The 27,710-nt window shown below is 42.9% G+C and overlaps 1 protein-coding gene across 6 annotated transcripts in view; it reads right to left on the bottom strand.

The window, feature by feature from the left end:
* Positions 1 to 27,710, bottom strand: part of LOC132385249 (arginyl-tRNA--protein transferase 1-like) — a 94,793-nt gene that overhangs the window by 16,772 nt on the left and 50,311 nt on the right. For 2 of the 6 annotated variants that reach the window (XM_059957252.1, XM_059957253.1), the window contains 7 exons: positions 23,746 to 23,809; positions 16,705 to 16,767; positions 13,894 to 13,997; positions 10,182 to 10,361; positions 8,880 to 9,196; positions 5,194 to 5,322; positions 957 to 989 (listed from right to left, as the gene is read on the bottom strand). In XM_059957252.1, coding sequence (XP_059813235.1) covers positions 957 to 989; positions 5,194 to 5,322; positions 8,880 to 9,196; positions 10,182 to 10,361; positions 13,894 to 13,997; positions 16,705 to 16,767; positions 23,746 to 23,809 — 890 coding nt within the window. Of the gene's footprint in view, positions 1 to 956; positions 990 to 5,193; positions 5,323 to 8,879; positions 9,197 to 10,181; positions 10,362 to 13,893; positions 13,998 to 16,175; positions 16,259 to 16,704; positions 16,768 to 16,857; positions 16,984 to 23,745; positions 23,810 to 27,453; positions 27,473 to 27,710 lie in introns of those variants that run through there. The other 4 variants (XM_059957255.1, XM_059957257.1, XM_059957256.1 and 1 more) reach the window with 4 other exon arrangements.

The raw sequence follows: 27,710 nt of genomic DNA, 5'->3' as shown, positions 1-27,710 counted from the left end.
GCTGTTAGGAGGGCATCATACAGATTTAGCGCATTTTTGCGGAAATAAGGCATATACTTTACCCGATAACTAAGGTCTATAGAGACACAAGAGTCTGCAGATGCCAGAATCCGGAGAAGAAAACTAATTGCTGAGAACTCAATGAGCTGAATTGATGGGTCTCAACCCCAATGTTGACTCAAGCCCTTATCTGGGCTTGAATTCAATCTGAAACATTGCCCGTCCATTTCCCTCCATGCACGCTGCTCAACCCACTGAGTTCCTCCAGTTGTCTGTTTTTGCATAATATCTATGTCCAAGCAACCCTCTTAATAGTCATCTGTAACACAGTGGTTACATTGGCAACTCCATGTCAAGGGGTTGTGATAACAAGATCTACTGAATGTCACAAGATACTGCTTGAGTGCAGTGCTGAGGGAACTTTGTGTTGTCAGGTGATTAATCCAAGTTGGTGCTCCTATGCTGTATTAAGAGTGTGTCACACTGCTAGAGGTTCAGGGCAGAAATGGACTGCGGTCTACTCTCTCTGGGTGTTAAAGTACCCCCCCCCCCCACCCACTATTTGGAAAAGAACCTCTCCCCCATTCCAACTTCACCCTCTGCTTTGACCAAAACTTGTGATTTAAAAGTGTGATTTAGTCATTATTTCATTACCATTTGTGTTAACCTGTTGTTCACAAAATGTTTATTGTTTTTCACATTGCACCAAAAGGTTCCACTGATTTATTTTGAAAGTTCAGAGGTCACAAATATTGCAATATGAACGTGCCTCTCCGTTCATTTGTTTTTATTTGTTTATAAGGTAATTGGGAAGAACTGGGATTGTTCCCTTATAAAATTCTGTTCTTATAAAATTCAAAACCAATATGAGAAAAATCACCCATCAGCAAACTAAGGGTCCTAAAGTAGCTATCCATTGCAGAAGAAAAGCAGCATAACATCCAGGTGCCACTTACCAGGAGCGGAGTACTGCAGAAAAACCTTCTGTACTGCAAGAAACAACACAACAGTCAGTCAGGAAGATCAGCACAGGGAAGCTCGCAGCATCTGACTGCATTCTCTATAGCCATTTAGCAACAGCCCCCTCCATCAGTGAATTAAGCTTAGTGTACCGAATTACTGGACACTGACCTCTATGCTCATGTTTGAAGCCCACATCCGCATCTACTTGGGATCTCCTTGGTATTAATTCCTCACAGAAGCTCCCTTCATGTCTCTGAATGGAATACCTGAAGTGTTTGTGAACTCTGTTTATTAAAATGAGGTATGTCAGTGCAGGGCGATGTAACAGTTTCTATTTTGGACAGTCAGTGTCAATATTAATCACTTATAGGTCAGGGAGGCACGGGTTATTGTCAAGCTGTTGCTGAGAAAGCAATGATGCCAGTAGCATTTTATGCAGCAGTTAATGACTCGGTGTGAAACAGACATATTGATGGATTTGCATATTAATGATCCCCGAGGCTGTTAATGTGTTCGATTTAGGCTACATCCACACTACGCCGGATAAATCCGTAACCGAAGCCTTATCTCTTCGTCTTTACCCTCCGTCCACACTAAAACAGCATTTTCGTCCCCCGAAACCGGAGCTTTTCAGAAACGCTTTCCAGGGTGGGTATTTTTGAAAACGCTGCTTGGGCAGATCAGTGTGGACGGGGTAATCGGAGTCTTCTGAAAACGCTGTCAGACGGCAGTGCGCCATTTCATTGTTTTCTTGAACGCAACCTAACAATTTCAGAACAGACGGCAACAAGACTGAAGCCAGAAGAGTTAGAAATGTACTCTCCAAATACTTTGACCCATAACTTACTGAATAAATAAATATACTGTACTCACTTTGCCCTGTTTTCTGTCCTTGCTCGTATGAAGGTGGTTTACCTATTTATGCAAGTACTTCTCTGACAATAGATGTGTAACAGCCTAATGTAACATTGTATGGAAATACGAGACAATACTGATGCAGACATGTTTTACACATTTAACAATAGGCTTTATTAATGCAACAGAGTTAGTCAGTTTTTCAATGTTCGTCGTCAGCTGGGTCATACAGTCCGTGAACTCCCTGTCGGTTGCCTCCATACGCTCCAGTATTTGTTTTTTTTACTTTTAAATCCACCTACGTGAGAGCCAACAGCTGCCTGTCGTTTAAGTTTTTCTAGTCTGTAACTGAACAAACACGCACTGTCTTTTATGGCAAGATTTGACACCAAGCATGTCGCTTATTTTCAGTAGATGTGTCCTGCACATGCGCAGTAGGAGGAGATTCGCCGAAATCTCCGTTTCAATGTGGACGGAGATATTTTTAAAAATGCATGGTGTGGACACCTACCGTTTTTACATGAAACCAGCGTTTTCAAGATTATCCGGTCTAGTGTGGATGTAGCCTTAGATTGAATTCCAATGGTAAGAAGATTCCTGTCCATTGATAGCAACCGGAGATTACCCAAGGAACTTTTCAAGCTTTATTCAAAAGGAAAAATTTTCTGGCTTCTAACTCTTTGCCTGACTAGTCATGAGAAATCCAGCTGCACTTATTGACTGTTTAAAATTATCTGCAAAATGCGTGCATCGTCTGAGTGTCTGCCATTCATAAACTGATCTAATCTGTAGTTATACTAACATATCTCCATTTCTTCAAAGCATTTGTTAACTGTATACGAGGTAATTATTAACCGTTACCAATGCTATTTCAATTGATAACATTCTTGTCTAAATCAGTACTACAGGTGGGTTCAAGACTAACTTGAGATTGAGAAGTACAAACATTTACTGTGGTAGTCTCTGAAACAGTACAGTACAGGAACAGACCCTTTGGCCCATATTGTCTGAGCCAGATATGACACGAAATTAAATTAAATCACTTTTGTCTGTACATGATTCACATCCCGTCATACTTACGTGTCTATCTAACACCTTGTTAAATACCACAATTGTGTCTGTTTCCAGCAATGTCTCTGGCAGCCTGTTCCAGGCACCTAACAATCTCTACATACAAATAAATATATAAATAAATAAGACTTGCCCTGCACATTTCTTTTCAACCACCCCCCACCCTGCCTAACTTTAAATGTACTTCACACTTAAGTTCTGATTTATAAGAATTTATAAACTTTTGTCAGGTCTCTTTTATCCTCAGCTTTTGATGCTCCAAAGAAAACAACTCAACTTTGTGTACTTCTCCCTATAGATGCTGCCTGGCCTGCTGCGTTCCACCAGCATTTTGCGTGTGTTGCTTGAATTTCCAGCATCTGCAGATTTCCTCGTGTTTGCAACTTTGTCTAACCTCTCCTAGCTCATGTCCTCCAATCCAGAATTCTGGCAAACCTCTTGTGCACCCTCTACAAAGCCTCCATGTCTGTCCCATAATGGGACAACCAGAACTTGGCATGACATTTCAAATGTGGCTTATCTAAAGTTTTTTGTGTGACTACAACATGACTTCCTGATTCACACCCATGAGGGCATGTCATATGCCTTCTTCACCACCATATTTGCATGTCCACATTCAGTGAACTATGGACTTACACCTCTAGATCCCTTGGTTCATCAACGCTGTTAAGGGTCCTGCCATTAACTGTATAGTTTCCCCTTATACTAGACCCCTCCCCACTCAAAGCACCACACACATGCTCGGAATAAACTTCATCTGCCATTTCTCTGCCATACCTGCATACAACTTAACTATATTCTACTCTATCCTATGGGAGCAATGGTGCTGTACTGAGAGGTACCATTTTCCAGGCAACGTTCTAAACAAAATAGAAATAAAAATGTTCTCGGCATTACTTTGAAAGTATATATGGAATTTATCTGTTTACTGCTCAATCAGTATCGCCTAAACATTGTATGATCACAAACATATCAAAGTTTAAAGAACCTTGAAAGTTCAAAGTTTCAAACTTTCTTTGAACAAAAAGAACGAAGTTCCTTTGTACTTTGATACAGTCCTTAACACATTGCCATTTCTAGAATCTTGTTCTGTGTAAAATGACTGTTTCATACTACAGTTTGTGAAGTATTCTGGGGCATTCCAGGGCACAAAAGGTGCGATATAAATGCAAGTTTTATCTTTTATCTTTACGAACTTATCTCTCCAAGTCCATTGTGTTTGATCTGGCAATGTCCAATCACAATAGATCTCATGTGTTGATTATTTTGCTGAATTTAGAAGACTTTGAAAAGTTTTATCCATTGATTATTAAATGATCTGAATGAAACTGAAATTATCAGATCGAGCTTTTGGCCACTAATAGTTGTTTTTTCATCCATGCTGACAGAACCTACGAAGTAGCTGGAAATGTAATGATTGTTTAGGTGTCTGTTGTACTTTTTTCATCAAACCAGCAGGCTGGATTTTAGAGGGGGAAAAATCCCCTGTTATAGCACTTAATTGCTTAACAATTACGGGGACTTAGTTACTGTAATATTTATTGATCACTCCTTGTCTGATGGTCCTGTACTAAACAGTCATATATTTGTGTTTGATTAACTGAACCAACACCCCCAAGTGTTGCTCTCATAAACCTTGCAGTCATTTACCTAGTCTTTACTTTCCCTATGGGCCTTGATTTATTCTTCTAAATTTGATGATCTGATCTTCTGCACAACCTTGCATGATTGCTTCTCAGGGAAGTCCAAGTCTTTTCAGTCCGCCCTCAGTCCCTGGTGTCAAGGATCAAACTTCTGCCTTCATCTGAATATCAGAATGACCTCCTTAATTTTTGCTGACATTATGGGTATAATAATAATGGGCACAGCCCTCAAGTCATGAGGGAAAGATCATGTACCATTTAAATTGGCATCAAAGTTGGCACAGATATTGTGAGCCAAAGGGCTCGTTCCATCTTCTATGATGTGGCTGGAGGACAAAATAAGCCGTTCTCCTCAACTCCGGCACAGTGCTAACCAGTCGTCTAGTTGGATCGCTCTTAACTTTGTTCTTGGTGATGTTAATACCACCAAATGGAATAAGTGAGATACCCATTTATTTTCTTCTCATGTCAGGCATCTCAGGAAACTGAGTGCACTTCCCACGTGCATACTGACAGCAAGGAACCTCGCCAATCAACAAAGTGGCCTATGATAAAGGATATTCAGCTCCACTATCACCCCCGACGCCCACAACCAATATAAGGCACAACCCCAACCATTCCACAGCTGTATACAGTGTCAATGAGTCAGCACAGTTGGTACCTCAGCCTCTGAGGCCATCAGCTCTGTGTCTTTGTGCACATGCATCTGGTAGCGCTTGTAGACCTTGTATGATTCACCAAAGGTGGCTTGTAGTTCAGGGCTGGGTGGAGAAAGTCTCAGCAACTTCACCTGAGTGGAGAAGGAAGGAAAAACAAATATTAAGGGCGAATAAGCAAAATAAACCCATTACTAAAAACAAAGAATGTTCTGGATGCTCAACAGATCAGGCAGCATCTGTAGAGGGGGAAACCAGTTGATGTCTTAGATTTATAACACCTTCCTCAGAACTAGAAAAGTGAGAAAGCTAAGAATAGGGTGGGACAGGGGTGGGGAGAGCAAAGGGACCATCTGTGATAGGGGGGAGACCAAGGTTGTCTTGGTGAGTTAATTGCTTCTGATGCCATCAGAAAAGGCTGATGAACCATTGTTGATCCATCTGAGGAAGGTACAATGAGGGGACCAGAGATAAAAAGAAATGCTGAACTAGAATTATTGAGACAGAGCACAAAAGTATCCCTGAAATAAGAGAGTGTAATGTTACTACAGTGCCAGTGACCCTGGCTCAATTCCATTGCTATATGTAAGGAGCTTGCATGTTTACCCTGAGATTTCCTCCGGGTGCTCTATTTTCTTCCCTCATTCCAAAGGTGCGTGGGTTAGTAGATTAATTGGTCACATGGGTGTAAATAGATGGTGCAGGCTCATTGGCCAGAATGACCTGTTCAGTGTTATAACGCTTAAAAATTATAAAAACAATAAGATGGGATGCTGGAAATTACCATCAAGTCCAGCAGCATCTTTGAAGGGAGAGAGAGACTGGGTTAAAGATATCAGTGAGTGACATGACGAAGAATTAGCCAGTGCTGATACTAACAGTATAGGCTGGATATCCGAAGGTGTTAAATTGAGTATTGTGTTCCAAAGGATGCAATACCGAGAGTTGTTTCTTGAGCTTACTTGGGTCTTTGTTGTACAAGAGTACATGGGTAAATGCAGAGTAACGAGTGGGATGCAGAATTAAAATAACACAAACTTCACCCTTATGGACTAAACACCCACTCAAACTCATCAGATGTGATTAAAAAACACATTTATCATTTGCTAAAATCACCCAGTCAGGAGAGTGTTAGACTGAAGATCTGAAGGTCCCTGGTTCAATCCTGGGTTTTGGCATTGATACTTGTTACTTCAAATCTTGCTGTTTCCACATGGGACTTAAAGGTTCTTTAGGGCGGCATGATAGCGTAGCGGGTACAGCTCCAGAGACCCAGGTTCAATTCTGCCGCTGTCTGTAAGGAGTTTGCATGTTCTCCCCGCAATGACGTGGGGTTTGCCTGCATAGTCTGGTTTCCTCCCGCGTTGCAAAGATGTCTGGGTAATGAGATTAGCTGGTCATGTGGGTGTAATTGGGCAGGATGGTGTCACTGGGCCTGACGGGCCTGTTACCGTGCTGTTGCACTAAATAAAATTCTCTCTCAGGCCTCACAAAGTCATTGTTGTATCACCAGGACAATCTCAGTCCCAACCCTGTCACAGAGATTCACTTTGTTTTCCAATGCCCCCACACACTTATCTAGTTCTGATTGGTCATCAATCCAAAACATTAACTCTGTTCCATCCTCCACAGATGCTATCTGACCAGCCAAATGTCACCAGTATTTTCCATCTTTATTTCAGATTTCAGCACTTGCAGTGTTCCAGTTTTTAAAATAAACCTGATGTTCCCCTTTTGACCTTTAGATCACTACTTTCACAAATTATTGATAAACGGAGGATCAGCTTAAGATCCCTGTCCTGTCTCTCTGTCCCACTCTGCAAGGCCATTCCAACAAGACTGATCTGCAATTCAGTTCTCTTTACTGATCTTTGATGCATCTGATGGCCCCTCAAGTGCTGTTGGTGCCAACTTTCTATGTTCTCCCTGTGCGTGAGCTTCCTCCCACATCCCAAAGAATTGCTGGTCGGTTAATTGTAAATTATCCCTACTGTAGGTTCATGGCAAAAAGAATCAAATGGGAGTTGACTGACACGTGTGCGGCAGAATAAGTTGCAGTTGCAGAGGTACAGGGAAACATGGAGCGTAAATGGGACAGATAGGATTGCTTGCACTGGATATAGCATTGTTCCTGTGGGCCTAATGGCCTCCTGGTGCAAGAAATCCTTTGATACCCTCACCACACAAAAAAAAAGCAACTTCAGTATCAAAATTTCAATGTCCCTCCTCTCCCCTCCCACCTTAAACTAACCAGAACAAAGCATGAATACGCAGCTTATTCCCTTCGCTTCTTACCACGCCACACCCACGTGACTATCACAATAAACACCCAACACAGAATACAAATGCAGATCAAAAACAGATGCATGGCTCCTACAATACGAGTTGGGAAGTCTAGGACTGAGGGAAGGTGCCTAAAAATTAGAGCAAAACCTTTCAGAACCACGATATAAAACAGTACTTTCAGGAAGTAGTACTAGCGTAGAAATTACTACGAGTGGACAACAAGTAGCGACACAGCCAGTACAGCTGGCGCCCCACACTCAGCAATCCAGTTCAGGCCTGGCTGCCATCCTGTCTGTGTGCTGTTTGCTTGTTCTGCTTGTGACTGTGTGGGAATCCCCCAGATGCTCTGGTTATTTCTCTCTTTCCAAGGAAGGTTGTTAGGTTAATTGGGTATTGTAAATTGCCCAGAGTGTAGGCGGATAACAGAAAAATCAAGGGTTGTTGATTGGAACGTGACAAAGAATAGATTATAGAGAAAAAACTGGGAGAATAGAACAGATAGGATGCTTTGGAGAGCTGGAGAGATTTGCCAAGCTGAATAGGCCCTAACTTTGCTGTAAGTAAACATATTATAAGACATAGGAGCAGAATTAAGCCAACCAGCCTCTCAAGTCTGCTCTGCTATTCCATGAGACACAACAATTAATGCTAGGTCAAATGTTAATGTTAAATCTGTTGAAAATAGATTTTTGTTAGACAAGTGTACCAGAGAATTGAGATGAAGAGATAGGTTTGTGATTAGGACACAGACCACCAACAATTCTTGAATAGTTCAAAGGACCACAAAGATTCCTACTGATCTCCTATCCAAATGATAGTGCCAATCAGATTAAGACTATTTGTCTGATTGGATTTAATTGTTTTAAGTATTTCAGACAGCAACAGCCCCACTCAGGAGAAACAGAAGATGCCAGACACATTGATTATGATTCTTTGTTTATGAAAGCAATACCTCTGGTAGTTTCTCTTTTACTTTTGATTCCCCTTCTCAGTACATGCTTCACGTCCAGAACCTTACCGAGCAACACACAAAAAAATGAGGAATGCTATGCGGTTAACATTATGGGTTAATGTGTGTGTATAACTGTGTGTAATCACGATCTGTTTTAGATGATAATTAGGGGGCCACATCTCTGCTTGCTCCCCCTTGTACATCGCTCTGGAACAACTACTCATCCCTTTTACTTATCACTTTTAATTTGGTCGCAGTAGAACAATTGCACAGACACAAGGAGCATTTTCCACCTTTATACTGTGCCACTTTAACATACTGACAGAAAGCCCTTCAGCCCATCTAGTCCTTGTCGAATAACACGAGCTTAAAGTCCTCACTGTGATGCTCTTTATCAACAATGAATTAATGGGCTGTTCCTTGATGAATGAGATCTGGCAAACAGATTCTTACCTCCAGCTGATGCTGAGCTGTGGCTGGCGTGCTCTCCTCGATAAGCTCTTCTAGTGATCTAGCACGGGTGGGTGCAGACGTGGAATGGAGTGGATGTGAGATGGGAGATGGGTGCCCTGCACTCATGGAAATTTGTGACAAGGATGGCTGAGGACCTTGTGAAGGAGCTGGTTCCTGACCTGGTACCTTGTGCTCCGTCAGTCCCACCAGTTCAGACTCCGCAGGCTCCAGCTCCGCTTGCTGGCCCCTCTCGGGGCTCTTCAGCAGATCCCTCCGACTCTCCTTGGTCTTGCGGCAGTGAGAAGTCGTGTCTTCAACTAGGGAAGAGAAATGGCCTTGGTCAAGTGGCTTTATAAACCACATCACACCACAGATCCATGTTATGATTACACGTGACCCATAAGCCACCCTGTACCCACAGGGCACAGCTATCTGAGCCAGATACTTCCCTCTCTTTTTTGTAGATTTCAAATATTCTCTCCTCTCTTGCAGTGGCTTGAGCTGAAGAACAATTTCTTGGGCAGCGACAACACTCACTGAAAGTTTATCCCTCATTTTAAAGTCAAACTTATTAAGCTCTGGATCATCAGCGCAAAATCCAGTCAACCCACAACACATCAACATTCCCTAATACAGGCCACCAGATCAATAATCGCGACTTTAGGACAATAGGCAGAGTCAAATTTATTGTCATGTGCACGAGTATGTACACAGATGAAATGAAAAACTTACTTGCAGCAGCATTAGAGGCACAACATTCACAGGAAAAGCATAAATTAAATATAAGTTATACAGGAAAGAAAAAAAATTGGAACAGAAAAAGAAGTCCATTGTAGATCAAAGTTCTTACAGTATTGCTATGCTGAGATAGTGATTTGGATACACTTATGAATAACCCCGGCTGATGTACCCTTCAACAATTAGAGGCACAGAGGCCATTTTACCATGTCACCTGAGATTGGCTAAATCAGAGATCAAATTCTTGTCAGGCTAAGTTGACTTGGCCCTCCCCCCACCTTCCTAAATGAGCAAAGCTAACTTCTCATTACCCATTGAATTATTTTTGTACCTGTTCACTAGCTTGCTTTGGCTCTGTACTTGGAACCCAGATCCCTTGCTTGTCCGTAGTTTCCAAACTTGTACCCATTTAGAGTATGTTCTGGCCTACCATTCTTAGGTCAATAGTGAACCCCATCTAGCCCATTGAACAGATCAATGACACTCTGCGACCTTCTGCTCCCATTAACCATGCCAGCATCAATTCTTGGTTCAGTCATCGTGTGGGTGACTGAAGGAACTCACCAGGCCACGTTTGGCTGCTGTTCACGCTCCGCTGGTCAGATACGTGGTTTACCTCTGACCAGTCTTCGTCAGACCTCTCAGAGAAAGTCCAGGGTGTCTGCCCAGTGGTCAGCTTGACCTGCCCAGGTCCCGGCGATGGTTCCTCTTTATGGCACGTGGTGTCCTCTTCAGTGCTAAGTGCTTCAGAATGAAACAAATCACATTGAAATAACAGACACAAAATCACATTCACAACAAATATCAGATCCCTGTTTAACATTTCTGCCACTGGATCTCTGCTGTATTCAATGATTGTTATTTTGTTTTGTCATTTAATTTCTACCTTGTAAGAGCCTCACTGCTTTGAAAACCCCTCGAACATCTGGGGATTACTTGACATTTGGAGGCATCGTAACTGAAGTTAACCTTTCTCACTTTCTGTTTGTGGTTGATATGGGACAGTGAGACTTTCGCCCAACCTAATTTCATGTCCACCCTAGGCTAAGGGTGACTGGAAGATCCCAACCTCCATCCTACATGCCGGTCAGTACAGCAAAAGTTCCAACAGCGTCAGAAGTGAACGGCCATTACAAGGGATATCCGCAGTGAAAGCTATCAGAGATGGAATGGGTGCGAGCAGCCAATCACTCATCAATTTTTACTTCTTCTGAAAAAGACATTTATGATGTTTCCTTTTATCCCCACTTAAACAAACTTAATCCTTTTTAAATAACATCATAAATGCTTGCCCAATTACTTTGAATCAGCTTTGTGATTAAATTAAGCATTAGTCAGAAAACTAATAACTATTTAGAGCTGCTGCTGATTGATGCTGGCCTCCTTGATGGATGACTGACCACGCCACTGAGGGAAGGCAATACAGAGCTACATATATAAAGGGTCAATGTTGGAACACTACTTTCTTCAGAGGCTAATGGAATTTGGTATGCCCCCACTGCTCCTTACCTATTTTTCTAGATGCTCCATCGAAAGTATGCTATGTGGCTTGGTACAGCAACTGCTCTGCCCGTGACTGCACAAAACTGCTCAGAGTTGTGGACACAGCTCGGCACATCACGAAAACCAGCCTCCCCTCCACAGACTCCGTCTATACTTCTCACTCTCTCAGTAAAGCAGCCAGCATAAATAAAGATCCCACACTCCCCAGATATTCTCTCTTGTACCCTTTCCTATAGGGCAGAAAATGCAAAAGCCTTTATGACCAGGCCCAAGAACATCTACCCTTCTGTTACTGAACAGTTCCCTGGCACGATAAGTTGGATTCTTGACTTCACAATCTACCTCGTTATGACCTTGCTCCTTATTGTCTGCCTGTACTACCATTTCTCTGTAGCCGTTACATTTTATTCTGCATTCTGGTATTGTTTTACCTTATTCTAGCTCAATGAACTGTATGAACAGTATGCAAGACAAGCTTTACACTATAATATTGGTGCATGAGACAATAATAACCCAATTCCAGTCTGATACATGGTGAACATTTTCCACTCACCCTCAGACTAGGAAGGAGTTGTAATTAACTTGGGCACCAGTCCAATCGCCGTGTATTAACTGTTAAAGGAATGTCTGAAGATTTACATACCTGTGCTGTTGAATCGGCTTTGAACACTCTCGGCAAATCTATAAGAGCAGATGTTTGTCTAGAATACGACACCGTTATAGTGAGCGTAATCATCTCACTCTGAAATATGTAGCATTTGGCTAGGAGGGTGGGTGAGGTATGGGAGCACATGTTCATCTGGCAAGTTGTGCCATGGACTGGGTCAGTTCTTTCAATGGGGGGGGGGTGGGGGAAGAAGGAAGAAGAAGAGAAATTTCAAGAAGAGATGTTGCCACTGTTTGAATTTAAAATGTACTCTTGTCCTCTCCACAATCACAGTTAAGCACATCTCAGTGACCTGCTGAGCAGTTTCTGTGAAGTAAAATTCTCATAAAATTCTATCACTCTCCAAGTGGATTACAATGCTGTTATAAATTGGTGGCTTGTGTGCCTCAATGTGCGAGAGCTATGTTGGTTGGAGTCAGGGCTTTATGCCTTGACTCATGGCAGGTCACCCATGCCAAACAGGTCAAAGGTTAGAGGCCAGACTAAGAGTGGTCCACTGGTCCTCCAGGTTCAGGAGTTCAGCTCAGGGCTAACGACCCTGACTGGTAAAACAACATTTTTGTGGAAAAAAGCAATGAGGAATCCTTCTGCATCTGAGTGCGACGGTATTCTTGAGTCTCGACGCAGGACTAGCATGGCTGACAGTAGTGAAAACCGAGAGGAAGCTACTGACATGATGAAGGAAGCCCTGAACAGCACCAGAGATGGAGGACCTTCATTGCTGCCCTAAATGCCAGCAGTGTAATGGGCCGTAAGAAGAATTTCGGTCACTAAATAATGTGAGCAACAAATACCCTTTATTCTCCTTGTGATTTAGGTCACGGTCATGTGCTCACACCTCATTAAACCTCTGAGAGTTGTTAAACTTTTACCCACAATGCAGCAGTGAAATTGCGGTGCACTGTGAGCAATGCCAACTTTTGGGTAAGACCCACCTGCACGAGTGCGTAAAGGTCCCACAGCATTATTATTAAGAGAATGCTCAAGTCTTCAGCCACTTCCTGCCAATACTTATCACTCAAACAAAATCATTTAAACTACTGATCTCTCATGATCACATTCGTATTTGTGGGATCTCATTATGTGTAAATTAACTGCTGCATTGCCCCTATTATTGCAACAACTATATTTCAAAGGTACTTTATTTGCTGGAAAAAGCATTAGGATCATAAATCATGCAATATTTTCTTCTCTAAACACATTTAGCTTTAAAGAACAAACAAACTGGCAGTTAAAAGGTGATTTTTACACATTATGGGTTCCACCAACAGTAAATGACAAAGGACCCTTTACCTATTGATTTGCATTGTTAGCCAAACTTTGTGTGTTTACTTGGGCACCAGCAGAGCTCTCTGCTCCATTAGGTTTATTGCCAAGGGAGGAACTGCTATCACATGAATGAACAACTGTTCCCCTTCTCTTCCCGAAGTCGGTACACCTGGCAATGTGACTCTCAGTTCTACCCTGATGACTCCTAGATCGTGCGCAATGAGGTTGGAATGGGGCTAGACCCCATGATCTCCTGACTCAGGACTGAGGGGGACCCCATTAAGCCAAAGCTGACACAACATGATTTCCTGTGAGTTCATAGCATTATGTCAAAAAAAAAATCCTGGATGCCATTTTGAAAGGAAATAAAATCATTTATTTCAGCTATGAAATTAACATAGATAGTTTCTTCATGTTTTCCACCCTTCCTGATAGTAACACGCTAAAAGCTGGAGGAATTCAACAGGTCAGGCAGCTCCGACAGAGGGAAATGAAGAATTGCCATTTCAGATCAAGACCCTTCATCAAGACAGAGAGAAATAGCCAATACAAAAGTGTGAGGGGAAGAGCTGGTTGCTGTTATAGGCAGATGAGGCAGGGAGAGTGGGAATGATGCAAGAAGCTGAGGTTCTGAAATAGGAGGTCATCTCGGATGTCCTAGATTGTTTTCACTGTTCATTTCCCTCCACAGGTGCAGCCTGGCCTGCTAAGTTCCTCTAGCACTTCCGTTGCTGTTCCAAGATTTCTAACATTTGCAGTCCCTTGCATCTCTCCTCTGACAGATCATCCATTTTTCTTCAGCTAGCATAATGCTGCAGTCACTGCTTTTACACTCACCAGCAGTTTCTTTCACAATAGCATCAACTTGTGTTAAATGTTTCCGCATCTTCTTTAGAACTCGGCGCTGTGATCTGGATATCCGGAAGTCCAAGACATGGCACCTGACGCAGCAGTAAAGGGAAAAATCCTTTCAGTGATGGAACACATACTGAGACTTTCTCAGACCTTTCTCTGAGAAATGAAACTTGGGGTTGCATATGGTGACATACAAGTACCTTAATAATAGATTTACTTCGAACTTTGGGCGTCCAGAAGACAGAGTGACATCTGGTTTATAGCACAGTAAAAGGCCATTTGCTCCATGCTCGCCTCTTCCACAGGCTTCTTCAACTCACCCATAACACATCGTCCTAGTCCTTCCTCCCTCACAATTACATCTACGCTATTAGCTATGCAGCTCCTGGTAACATTTTCCAAATTCTCATTCTCAGCACTCTCGGACGAAGAGGTTTCTCTTGGATCAGTATTGTACTAATGGGATTGCCCCTTTCTCAAATTCAATTATGACTTTAAATAAATTGTAAAGGGGAAGTACCCCTAGGTCCATTTCACCTTTCCTAATAGTAATGATTATGTTGGTTGGCTCTCCTCTGGTTGCTTTGTCAAATCTACTCTGATAAACCTCTCAATTTTTTAAGCATTTTTCTCCCTTTACCTCTGACCATATAGAGGTCAGAGTTGTGGTACATTCTTAAATCTCTTGCACATTTAATTGGACTATCAACATTACTGATAGCCTAATAACTTCCTTACTGTCAACCACACAGCCAATTTTGTATAATCAGTAAATGGCTTTAATGACTAACTCACTAACGTATACAAGAAGCAAGAGATTGCATACTGAGCAACACACACAAAAAGCTGGGTAAACTTAGTAATATCTATGGAGGGGAATAAACATTCAATGAGAAGCTCTAATGCACAGGAAATGTAGCAAATGTGGGTGAGGGCACCATCAATGGTGGTGGAGTGGAAACACCATTCTGCCTATCACCTCCCTTTGGTTGCCCTTCTCCTTCCCCTTCTTTCATGGTTCACTGTCCTCCTTACTAGCTTGTACTCCTTCCTCTCCCCTCACGGCTTCTTATTGTGGCTCTGCCCCCTTCCTTTACAGTCCCGATGAAGGCACTTGGCTGAAAACGATGCCTATTTATTCCCCTCCAGAGGTGCTGCATGTCTTGCAGAGTTCCTCCAGCATTTTGTGTGTGTTACTCTGATTTCCAGCATCTGAAGAATCTCTTGTGTTTATAATTGAGCTCTGTGAAACAGCCTTTCAGTCACAAAAACACCCACTAACCATCAACTTTGCTTCCTGATATGTTCTTGAACAGCCATGACTACCAGGATTATGGACCTAGTGCTGTGGATTGGCTAGCTCCTTTCCTATGGGCTACATGGTCTCCTTTTCATAAATTTTCTATAATTTTGGGATTCCTAAAAATAGTAGGCCCGAACCATTCAATTCCTCCTCAAAGGTCAATCCCATAATCCAAGAAATCAATCTAGTGAACCTTCTTTGCACTTCTTGGCAATCCTTCTGTAGCTAAAGAAACCAAACTGTACACAATATATCTGGTGCGATCTCACCAAAGATGGTCAAATGTAAGGATCCCTTTGTCATAAAGATCAATGAACCAAACACAGAGGGGAGTTTACCATCCACTCTACTAATGCTTTATTTACTCTGAAAAGTGCCTGAAGGCAGTTGTTAGGAAGTCAACCTCCTTTGTTAACTCAGGCTACATCCACACTAGACTGGATAATTTTGAAAACACCAGTTTCGCGTAAAAACGATAAGCGTCCACACTATGCATTTTTGAAAATATCTCTGTCCACATTGAAACGGAGATTTCGGTGAATCTCCTCCTGCTGCACATGCTCAGGACACATCTACCGAAAACAAGCGACATGTTTGATGTCGAATCTCGCTGTAAAAGTGCGCATTTGTGTAGTTACAGACTAGAAAAACTTAAAACAACGGACAGTTGTTGACTTACGCACAGGAGAACAAAAGTAAAGAAAACGAATTCTGGAGTGTACGGAGGCAACCGACAGGGACACAGACTGATTGACCCAGCTGACGACAAACATTGAAAAACTGACTAACTCTGTTGCATTAATAAAGCTCCTTGTTAAATGTGAATCAGTGTTATCTTGCATTTCCATACAATGTTACAGCAGGCTGTTAGATATCTATTGTCAGAGAAGTACTTGCATAAATAGGTAAACCAACTTCATACGAGCAAGGACAGAAAACAGGGCAAAGTGAGTATACTTACTTATTTATTCAGTAAGTTATGGGTCAAAGTATTTGGCGAGTACATTTCTAACTCTTCTGGCTTCAGTCTCGTTGCCGTCCGTTCTGAAATTGTTAGGTTGCGTTCAAGAAAACAATGAAATGGCGTGCTGCCGTCTGACAGCGTTTTCAGATTTCTCCGGTTACCCCATCCACACTGATCTGCCCAAGCAGCGTTTTCAAAAATACCCACCCTGGAAAGCGTTTCTGAAAAGCACCGGTTTCGGGGGACGAAAATGCCGTTTTAGTGTGGACGGAGGGTAAAAACGAAGAGTAAAAGCTTCGGTTACGGATTTATCCGGCGTAGTATGGACGTAGCCTCACTCTGTACCTACATTTAATATTGTCTCTCACCTAGAACTTCTGAATAAGTTACTAAATGAAGCCCATGCAAAATGACTTTGCTTCAATGTCAAATTGCTTTCAATTAATGAGTTAGTAAATGTACACACATGAGAAAAGCACTCAACAGTGAAGATCAAAATCATATACCAGATAAGTGCTGTGCTTACCTCATTGTGTAGGTGGGGCAGCACGTGATGGGCATAGCAGCTTTGTACAGATACTTCCCGCTCCTGGAACAAACAAAGAATCGGAGTTAACATTAACTAACTGGTCATTGACAAGCTAGCAAACTATTCTCAGTCATATTACGAATAAATTACTTCAGCTCCTCGACTAGATGGTGGCGTTGAAATTATATTATGTTCATTCTTTTTTACGCTCCATGGCCACTGTATTAGGTACCTTGTAGCTAATAAAAGTGGCCCGAGTGTATGTACATGGTCTTCTGCTGCGGTAGCCCAACCACTTCCAGGTTCGACACGTTGTGCGTTCAAAGGTGTGCATTGTTGCAACACCTGGTTATTTGAATTACCGTCACCTTCCTGTCAGTCTGAACCAGCCTGGTCTTTCTCCTCTGACCTCCATTAACAAAGTGTTTTCACCCACAGAACTACAGCTCACTGGATGTTTGAATTTTTTTTCGCACCATTATCTGTAAACTGTGGAGATGGTTGTGAGTGAAAATGTATTTATTTATCTTAATTTATTTAGCGATACAGCATGGAGCAAACCCTTCTGGCCCTTTGAACCACACTGCCCCACAACCCCAATTAACCCTAACCTAATCACGGGACAATTTACAATGACCAATTAACCTACCCGCTATGTCTTTGGACCGTAGGAGCTCCTGGGGACTCCTGGGGACTCCTTACAGAATGGTGTCAGAATTCCGAAACGCCCTGAGCTGTAATAGCATCGTGCTAACCACTACGCTATTGTGGCACCCTCAAAATCCCAGGAGATCAGCAGTTTCTGAGATACTCAAACCACCCCATCTGGCACCAACAATCATTCCAAGCTCAAAGTCACTTAAATCACATTTCTTCCCCATTCTGATGTTTGGTCTGCCAACAACTGAACCTCTTGACCATGTCTGCATGCTTTTATGTATTGAGTTGCTGCCACAGGATTGGCTAATTAGATATTTACGTTAACAAGCAGGTGTACCTAATAAAGTGGCCACTGAGTGTACAGTAAATAGTATTGTTAGTAAGACTACAATTTATGTCCCATTATCTTGAGGAGGTGGTATGGGGTTGAGTTTTTGTCCTGCTTTCAGAAGGCTTATAGAAATTTTAACAAACATCCCTCTTATTCCATGGTGGGTGGCCATCACTTTCCATCAGCAATGGCCAAATCACATGGTAAGAGATCTAAGATTACACTCCAAAGTGATCGCTCTGCTCTTAGTGCCCGATGACACAAGCATTTGCTTCATTGTCCGTCTGAACAGTGTCTGCAATGTGACATCTTGAGGTGGCTCAGTCTGCAGTGATCTTTGGTTAACAGTGATCGTTCCTCAGCATGACGAACAACAACGTGTTTACTCCCAGCAGTAACGTTGCTCCAAGCTCCTCACCTTCAGTTTGGGCATAAATCTCTTGTCCTGCATCTACACAGAGTTGTAGGATTCTAACGACCTCTTCAGGGTTTCCTCAAGTCACTAATTAACAGAATGTTTGTGCTTGTATAGATTACATTAAGGTAATAGCTGTCTAGGACAGGGGTTCCCAACCTGGGGTCCACAGACCCCTCGGTTAATGGTAGGGGTCCATGGCATTAACAAAAATGTTGGGTACCCCTGGTCTAAAAGGAGCTTCTAAAACCTGGAGACCAGATAACTAACAGGACTGATTGCAGCTGATTTGAGCTTCTCTAGTCTATTCTCTGTTTGTTATTCATATGGGGGTCAGTAAGTTCAGTGAGGCTGTGGTGTGCAATCAGCTGGAGATCGCAGGGGTTTGAAAGGTCAGTGGTCAGAGAGACTCTGGGTTTAGTATGACTGAGCATTTTACTGGGGTAGCTGAGAATCAGAATCAGTTTTATTATCACTGCCACATCTTATGAAATGTGTTGTTTTGCAGCAGTGCAAGACATAATAAGTTATTGTAAGTTATCATCAATCAATCAATAAATAAATAAGTAGTGTGAAAGAGGGATGGCAAGATAGTTTTCATGGATCATTCTGAAATCTAATGGCAGATGTGAAGAAGCTGTTCTGAAAACACTGAGTGTGGGTCGTCAGGCTCCTGCACCTCCTTCCTGATTTAATGAGAAGAGGACGCGTTCCAGACAGTGAGGGTCTTTTATGATGGATGCCCTCAATTGTGGGGAGGGCTGTGCTTATGATAGAGTTGGCTGAGTTGACAACTCTCTCCAGACTCCTTCAATTCAACCACATTCGGAGATACCTATAGCTCAAATCAACTAAAACTAGCAACTGAGTTTTTACATCAAGCCAAAAGCTTCACCGTCAAACTCTTTTCTTAAAGTTATAAATTTCATTTTGTCTGAGTGAATTCTCGAACTTTTCACCTGATGCCAGAAAAGGCTACTGGGTGTTACATTGCCACTCTGAGGATTTTAGCAATACAGAACCATCCTGGCACAGCCTTGAGGAGCTGTGGGGTCAGTGTGGGGTAAATGACGAGAGTATACAGGCAAAGTCCTTCAATCCATCGTCTCACTTTGAGAGCGTGGTGAGAATTGCAGTTTAAGAGAAACCTGAAGGAGTATCTGGACAATAATCGCTGGTGTGGATATATTGCAGGGACAGTAATGGTGACGCCATCGAGATCTGAACACGGGGACCTGAATGACGGGAAAACAGTGGACTGCGAGAGAGGAGAGGCCCTGTCACCAACACCAGAGAATCCACACATCTGAGGACGGAATCTGAATGTGGCTGTCCGTGGTTTGTCCAGCAATGAGGAAACTCCCACTGACTACGCCAGAGAGATGCTCTACAAATTACATGATTTTGGGGAGAGTTTGTAGGATGCATTCACCTCACTGGTAACCTAGCAAAAAAACTCCAGTAAGTTTATAACTGCCATTAAAATAGCCAGCCAAGACATTGTAACTGGTGTGGATACAGCTTAGTGATGGGATGAGGCACTGTCAAATATTTCAGACAACTCCAACAAATAATATGTGGATAATTATTGTCCTGACACTCCTTCATGTTTCTCAGCATTTCTCTTCAACTTATGCTGTCCACCTCAGTTAGTTATTGATAGCATTGCTCCTGTCACTTTGGCTGTAGCACAACTCATCCGTCACACACTTGCTCTGGAAGACTATTCCAAATACTGACACAGATGAGGTGCACTACAGCCAAAGTCACAGGAGCAGAGTTATTAATGACTGTAGCTCGGTCATAGGTCAGGACTGGCAATAAGTTGAGTGTTCATAAACTGGGGAGGACAGCTGAGTGCCATGTATATGAGCAGAATAGAGTTTGTTACAAGTACAGTGGGCAATATGTCATCATGTACAGTAAATAGGGGAATACACTGCAAGTGTGTTACCTGTGCACAATGTCTAAAATTGTTATTGTACATATAAATACTTGCAAATGTAACCAAAGTCCATAGATTGATATTTTGGATATAACTGCAATTTACTGGAGTCAATTCATGACTGTACCTGAGCCTCCAATGTATATACATTGATCTGTTTGTACAGCATTGCTCACCTCTTTATGCTTGCATAGGAAGTTGTGTGTTTAGCTGCTGAGGGAGGTATAACGTTGTGGTGAACTATGTGCCTGTCTGGACACGCCCCTGCTGACTGCTCCTGTGGCTCCTCCCACAGGCCCCTGTATAAAGGCGATTGAGGCCTGACGCTCGGCCTCAGTCTCCAGGACATTGTATGATAGACACTCACTCCTGGTTCCTTCTTCCAGTCAATAAAAGCCGATACCTCGCCTTACGTCTCAGTGTGAGTTATTGATGGTGCATCAAACGTAAAGAGGATTGGTGCCACCGTAAGACTGTGACATGCCGCTGTGTGCTATTATGTTTATTGTACTGTGCTTGCTGCTAAGTAGAGTCCAACTTCCACAAATAAAGACTGTTTGCTGGAAGCTATACACTCAGAGGCCACTTTAGGTACCTCCTGTACCTAATAAAGTCCCTAATAAATGAGTGAATGTTCATGGACTTAGTTGCTGTACCCTGTCCACTTCAACACTTCGAGGTTCAACGTGTTGTTCATTCAGAGATGCTCTTCTGCACACCTCTGTTGTAGTGCATGTCAATCGAGTTACTGTCACCTTCCTGTCAGCTTGAAGCTCTGACCTCTCTCATTAACAAGGTGTTTTTACCCACAGAACTTCTGCTCACCAGATGATTTTTGTTTCTCACACCATTCTCTGTGAACTTTAGAAGCTGCTGTGTGTGAAAGTCCCAGGAGATCAGCGATTTCTGAGATACTCAAACCACCCTGTCTGGCACCATTCTACGTCAAAGTCACTCAGGTCACATTTCTTCCCCATTCTGAGCAACAACTGCACCTCTTGACAATGTCTGCATGCTTTTATGCATCGAGTTGCAGCCACATGATTGGCTGATTAGATATTTATATTAACGAGGTGTACAGGTGTACCAAATAAACTGGCCACTGTGTGTACAATAGCGTGTCCACATTAAGTCCCATTTTGAAACTCTGAGCAAGATTCTTGGTGATGGAAGTTAAAGAAGGAATAGGTCTGGATTTTGCAGTGAGAAGCAATCCACTTGCTTCCACCACTGATCTTCAAACAGATTAAAAACTTATTCGTTCACAGCCTACAGAGGGAACTTGCTGGAACACGTCAGCCAGAGGTCTAGCTGAGTTCGCTTGTTGTTCAGACCAAATGTCAGAATGGGGAAGAATTTTGATCTAAGTGGCTTTGACTGTGCAATGATTATTGGTGCCAGATGGGGTGGTTTGAGTATCTCAGAAACTGCTGATCTCCTAGCATTTTCATCATGTGGTGGGGAACTTGTATCTGTGTAATTCCTCCCCTTGGCGGGGTTAATGAGAACAATATGTCAAAATATTGAATGTGTCTAAACATTCCCTTCTTCAGAAATATTGCAATTTCAAATCCGTAAATAATTAGTCAAAAGCCAGGCTGTGAGACCTCTGCACACACTACTACCACCCAATACACCTTACACTGGACAACAAAGATTTTGCTTCCTGAATTCTATTGGGTGTATCAAATGGATTTTGGGCTGCAGATCATGAAAATCCCCATGAAATTTCTGGATCGCACACCATTTTTTTGAAATTGTCTATATTTGTTATTTCAAATCATAATTCAAGTCAATTAAAACATTGCCCACAACGTAAGCTGAAAGGTTTTCTATCTTGCCCGGAGGTGTCCAGGCATGCTTAGTCAGGGTGGATGCTGCATGGCAGGACTGGTTTTAGTAAGGCTGTTAAAGCATCATGCATTGCGTTTACATGTATTGCGTTCTGTGCGTTGCATTTACATGTATTATCGGTTTGCGATCACATTAATGCGCATGCTTAGCGCGTGTAGCATATTGTGCGTAATCATTATAATAAATAAATTGCATTTTCAGGAGTATTTGTGACAGCAAAATGTCTTGCCAATACTGCAACAGCTGCGGCACTTCCTGTTATATTTGTGGCGAGTATATGCTGAAATCTCAAAGACAGAGCATGACACCTCTTATTAAGAAAGCCTATGAGCTCTACTTTGGGTGTAAAATTGGCGACCAAGGCAAAGCCAGCGCTGCTCACATTTGTTGCACAACATACGCAGTCAATCTTAGAACTTGGCTCAGAGTTCTCGTAAGTCAATGCCGTTCACTGCTCCAATGACATGGTGAGAGCAGAAGGATCATGAGACAGACTGCTATTTCTATCTGTCAGTGTGCCTGGTTTCTCTGCTAAAAACAAGAAATCTATCGAATCCCACAATCTCCCTTCAGTCTTGAGACCCGTGTCACATGATGATGGTCTTCCAGTACTGAGCCACGCAGAGACATGGAGTCCAGAGGAGGCAGACGAAGATGCCATGATATACGAGTCAGGAATGGAAAACAACACTGATATTGATACATATTTTGAACTCTTTATGTTGAGTGAGCCTCATCTGATAACTCAATCTGAGTTAAATGACCTGGTCAGAGACTTGGGTTTGTCAAAGGCAAAAGCAGAATTACTGGGTTCAAGACTGCAAGGATGGAATCTGCTGCCACCAGGCACAAAATTTCCATGAAGGATTTCGATATTTGAGACAGATGAGTCCCAGAATAACTGATGCCAAGATTAAGGAAGGCATTTTCGTTGGTCCATGAATCAAACGGGTCATCAATGACAGGCAATTCAAAGAACTTGTGCAGCTAGTTGACAATGCTTCAAGCATACAAAACCATGAAGTGCAACATGTCACTGAAGAACCATTTCCTGCATTCCCATTTAGACTTCTTCCCTGCAAACCTTGGCCTTGTCAGTGACAAGCATGGTGAAAGGTTTCACCAGGACATTGCGGTCATGAGGAACGGTATCAGGGCAAACAAAAAAATTCTGAGGAAGCAACACTTTCAAAAAATTTGCTGTCCAGTGTTATTGATGCCAGTGTTGTATATTTGTCTATGTGTCATACATGCACTTTATGGCAACTTGTACATCTACAGAATATCTTTTATCTTTTAACATTATTGTGAGACTATTATTTTATGCACTATATATACTGTATTTTGCACCTTGGTTCCTGAGGAACGTTGTTGCATTTAGCTCTGCACTTTTGTGGTGAACTACATATACCTGTCTGGACACGCCCCCCTGCTGACTGCTCCTGTGGCTCCTCCCACAGACCCCTGTATAAAGGCGATCGAGGCCTGAGCCCGGCCTCTCAGTCTCCAGGATGTAGTATGGTGGTCAACTACTGCTTGTTCCTCGCCTTCACGTCTTGGAGAGAGTTATTGATGGTGCATCAACTTGTGTAAGTTTGAATGACAATAAACTTAAACTTGAAGTTGAACTTGAACATACACCCTCTCCACCAATTGTAGCTTCCAACCAGGGCCGGCTAACTCAGCACAGAGCTGAAATTAAACTCCGGATCTCTGTACATGAATGAAGCAGTGGCTGAATTCACAGATAGTTATTTACACTCTCCCTCAGGTTCTCCACAGATATTTTACTGCAAATGCTCGGGGTTTCTGCTCAATGTTACCAGCACTCACCTGACCCAGCCTTTGTTCAGCAGCAGCTGGTAATCGTGGACTGAGAGCTTGTGAGCCATGAGACCTGCGGGACAAAGAATGGAAACTTAGTAAAAGGCACTCCTCCCACTGCAGGCCAGCCTGGGGTGTGTTCATTAGACAGAACAGTGAACCCACGTACACCACCATCACTCAAGACCACTGCAATATGTACACTGTAGATCAATGGGTGGGTCACTCTTTCCTACGATGAAGATTACGGGTTCAACTCCTACCAGGGGAAAGCCCAGAATCAAGGCTACATTTTTAATACAATTCCAAGGAATTGAACCCTTGTAGAGCTTCAGGTGTGGATTCACCAACGACGTTGGTAGGGAGGGAATTCCAGAATTGTGACCCAGCAACAGTGAAGGGACGGTGATACATTTCCAAGCCAGGACGGCATTTGGCGTGGAGGGCAACTTCCAGGTGGCAGTGTTCCCTATACTTTTGTTACCCCTGTCTTTCTGTCAGGTCGAGATTGTGGGCTTGGAAAGCGTATCTTGTGGATTCTATAACTGCTGCTACTGTGATTGGTGGTGGAATGAGTGAAAGGTATGGACAGAGTGGCTAGCAAACAGGCTGCAGGGTCCTGTGTCAAACTTATTACAGCCTCAATCGGGCAAGAGGAGCTTATTCCACCACACTTCCAACTTGATCCATGTGGATGGTGCACGGGCTTTGGGGGAGCTAGGAGGTGAGATACTTGCCAAAGGACTTCCAGCATCAGTCCTGCCTTTGTGCCACATTCTGTATATAGTTCAGTTTCTGGTCAGTGATAACCACACTCAGCTGAAAATTACTTCCTTTAAGAACTTGCTCTGTCCAAAAACAACATACTTTCCACTTTATAGCAGGGATTGCACACCTAACAGGCTTAGAGGTGAAAAATAACTTTGGCAGATTCCTGAGGATGTGTACGGTGTTACACAAATGCAAGTGTTCTTCCTCGCTTACCGTAAGCTGCAGTGAGCTTTAATGACAAGAGATAGTAACCAAAAAACCGCAGCAGTTGGTAAACAAAAAACACTGGAAATACTTTAACAAGTCAGGCAACTTCTATGGAAAGAGAAACAGAGTTAATACTTCAGGCTGTGGGACCTTTACGAACACTCTTCATCAGTTAACCAATTCTGATGAGAGCTCTTCAACCTGAAACATTAAGTCCCTTCCACACTGTTGAGAGTTTCAGCATTTTCTGTTTTGACTTGATGCACAAAACTTGTTCTGAGATAATGCCCTGGGACGAGACAGAATCAATTATTCAATGAGCTGTCACAAAGTTCTCTTGTCCTTTAAGTAGTGGTAGAACTTGCACCTTGAAAAACAAATCAAGATACAGATTAGTTTATTGTCACATATACCAGAGTGCAATGAAATTCCTTGTTTGCATGAGGCTCACAGTGTATACGGTAATAATAAATACAACAATAAATAAAACAACATGTCAAAACAACTAGAATGCTGCAAAGATTGTAGTGCAACCTAAGATAGTGAAAAATAAATTTAAATTAACAATAACTGAGGGAGGTAGAATTTAGAGTCTGAGAACATGGGAGCACCACTGAGAAGGAGAAGTAAAGGGGATGATTGGGTCAGGCAGAACTTCAAATTCTGCAGGTCTACCCCATCAGCCAGCTGCTCATTGGTGGAGGAGCAGGACTTGGTGCAGCCTGCTTACAGAGAGGCACCGTAGTTGGCGCGCGAAGGCGGCGTGCAGTCTAACAGCGAGTGATTGCCTTGGTCATTCTTCTTGTGAGCACAAGACCGTGTTGGGCAACGATAACGCGGAAAGCTGCAAGCCCGGCTCACCGGTTCAACAGCGGTGGAGCGGCGTGGCCTCGGTTGCAGCGCGCACCAGGTCTCACGCTGCAGTGTCGCCCGTTGCAGCCACCCACATGTGTTGCTGGAGGCAGTGTGGCGCAGCGCCGGTGCTGCCCTCCAGTGGGTCACTTTGTGGAAGACAAGCTGGATTGCGTGTGTCTGCAGACTGCTGCAGGCTTGCTCTTGCCGACAACATCCATCGACTCAGGGACCTATAACATACCAGCGGTGATTGATAAGTTTGTGGCCTAAGGTAGAAGGAGATGAGTTATACAGCTCTTGTTACGTGCACATGCAGTTCAACTCTTTGAGTGATTATGCAGAAAGTTTGAAGTTAATAACTCATCTTCTACCTTAGGCCACAAACTTATCAATCACCTCTGATGAGTTAACTTCAAACTTTCTGCATAATCACTCAAAGAGTTGAACTGCACGTGCATGTAACGAGAGCTGTATAACTCATCTCCTTCCACCTTAGGCCACAAACTTATCACTCACCCCTGCTGTGAACACTTTCTACAGGTCCAAGATCCGTATGCTCCACGACTGCTGGACTAAGTGTGTAAATGTAGGAGGGGACTATGTTGAAAAATAAATGTGCTAGGTTTTCCAAGATTGACTCCTTCTACCTTAGTCCATGAACTTAGCAATCACCCCTCGTATTTTATTTTTGTGTGTGACTGTATGTCTACTGCTGTTTTATATATCTCACAGCTATTACAGCAGTAGACTTTTTGGATAAGTCTCTATTAGCTTTGCACAACGTAATGTAGCAACATTTGCCCATTCCTCCTTGCAAAATTGCTCAAGCTGTGCCAGGTAAGTTGGGGAGTGGCAGTGGACAGCAATCCTGAGCTCTTGCCAGAGAAGCTTGATCAGGTTAAGTCAATGTCAAACTACACTTATTATCAAAGTATGTATGCAGTATGCAACCCTGAGATTCAACATCCCACAGACAGCCATGAAGCAAAGAAACATCATGGAACCTGTTCAAAGAAAACATCAAACACTCAGCGCGCAAAACAAAAAGAACAAATCGGGCAAGTGGCAAATAAGATACAGAATATTAAACATTAAATCATAGACTCCGTGAAACAGTCTCGGAATGTTCAGTTCAGTTCAATTTGGCGCTGTGTCGTTCATTAACTGCAGGCCGCAGGGCCAGTCCGCCCTGGTCAAAGTTGCGCAAAATAGAAATAAAAAAATGAAACCAGGAACACATCTAACACGAAATGCAGAATCCTCTAAAATCGGGTCCAGTCCAAAAGCTGTGCCAATCAAACCTTACCCAAGACCCAAGACTCCTGCCCCTTCCTCCAGCAGCAGAAAGCAAGAGGGAGGGGGCAGGGCTCCTACTGGGCCCCTCAATGACATCAATTTTATTCATTTGAAGCCACTCCACGGTTGCTCTGGCAGTGTGCTTTGGGTTGTTATCCTGCTGAAAGACAAATTTCCTCCCTAGTTTAAGCTTTCCAGCAGAGGCTGGCAGATTTCCAGTCCCTGCTGCTTTAAAGCAACCCCATAGCACGATGCTACCTCCACCATACATTACAGGCAGGATGGCATTAGCTGGCCGATGCGCAGTATTAGATTTACACCACGCATACTGCTAAAAGAAGCATATCCTTGCCTGTAAAGTCTTTGCAAAGCGTCACTAAGAAGTTACTGTAAAGTTGTGGAAAAAGGTCTTGTGGTCAGATGAGACTAAAGTGGAACTTTTTGACCTCAACACTAAGCGGTACGTGTGGCGTAAATACACCGCTTAGCGTTGAGGCCCAAAAGATCCCCCTTTGTTCTGTCTCTTTGCCTCCTGCCAGTCAGCCAATCTTCTGCTAGTATGTTTTCTGTAATTCCATGGGCTCTTACCTTGTTAAGCAGCATCCTGTGTGTTGTCAAAGGCCTTCTGAAAATCCAAATAAACAAATTTCATTGACTCTCCTTTGTTTATCCTGCCTATTTATTTCCTCAAAGAATTCCAACAGGTTTGTCATGCAAGAATTCCCCTGAAGGAAACCATGTTGACTACGGACTACTTCATCACGTGCCTCCAAGTACCCGAAACCTCATCCTTAACAATCGACTCCAACATCTTCCCAACCACTGAGGTCAGGCTAACTGGCCTA

The sequence above is a fragment of the Hypanus sabinus genome, chromosome X2, assembly GCF_030144855.1.
Source record: "Hypanus sabinus isolate sHypSab1 chromosome X2, sHypSab1.hap1, whole genome shotgun sequence".
Classification (NCBI taxonomy): domain Eukaryota; kingdom Metazoa; phylum Chordata; class Chondrichthyes; order Myliobatiformes; family Dasyatidae; genus Hypanus; species Hypanus sabinus.
The sequence above is the reverse complement of the archived record's forward strand: the minus strand, read 5'-3'. Positions and strand labels throughout refer to the sequence as shown.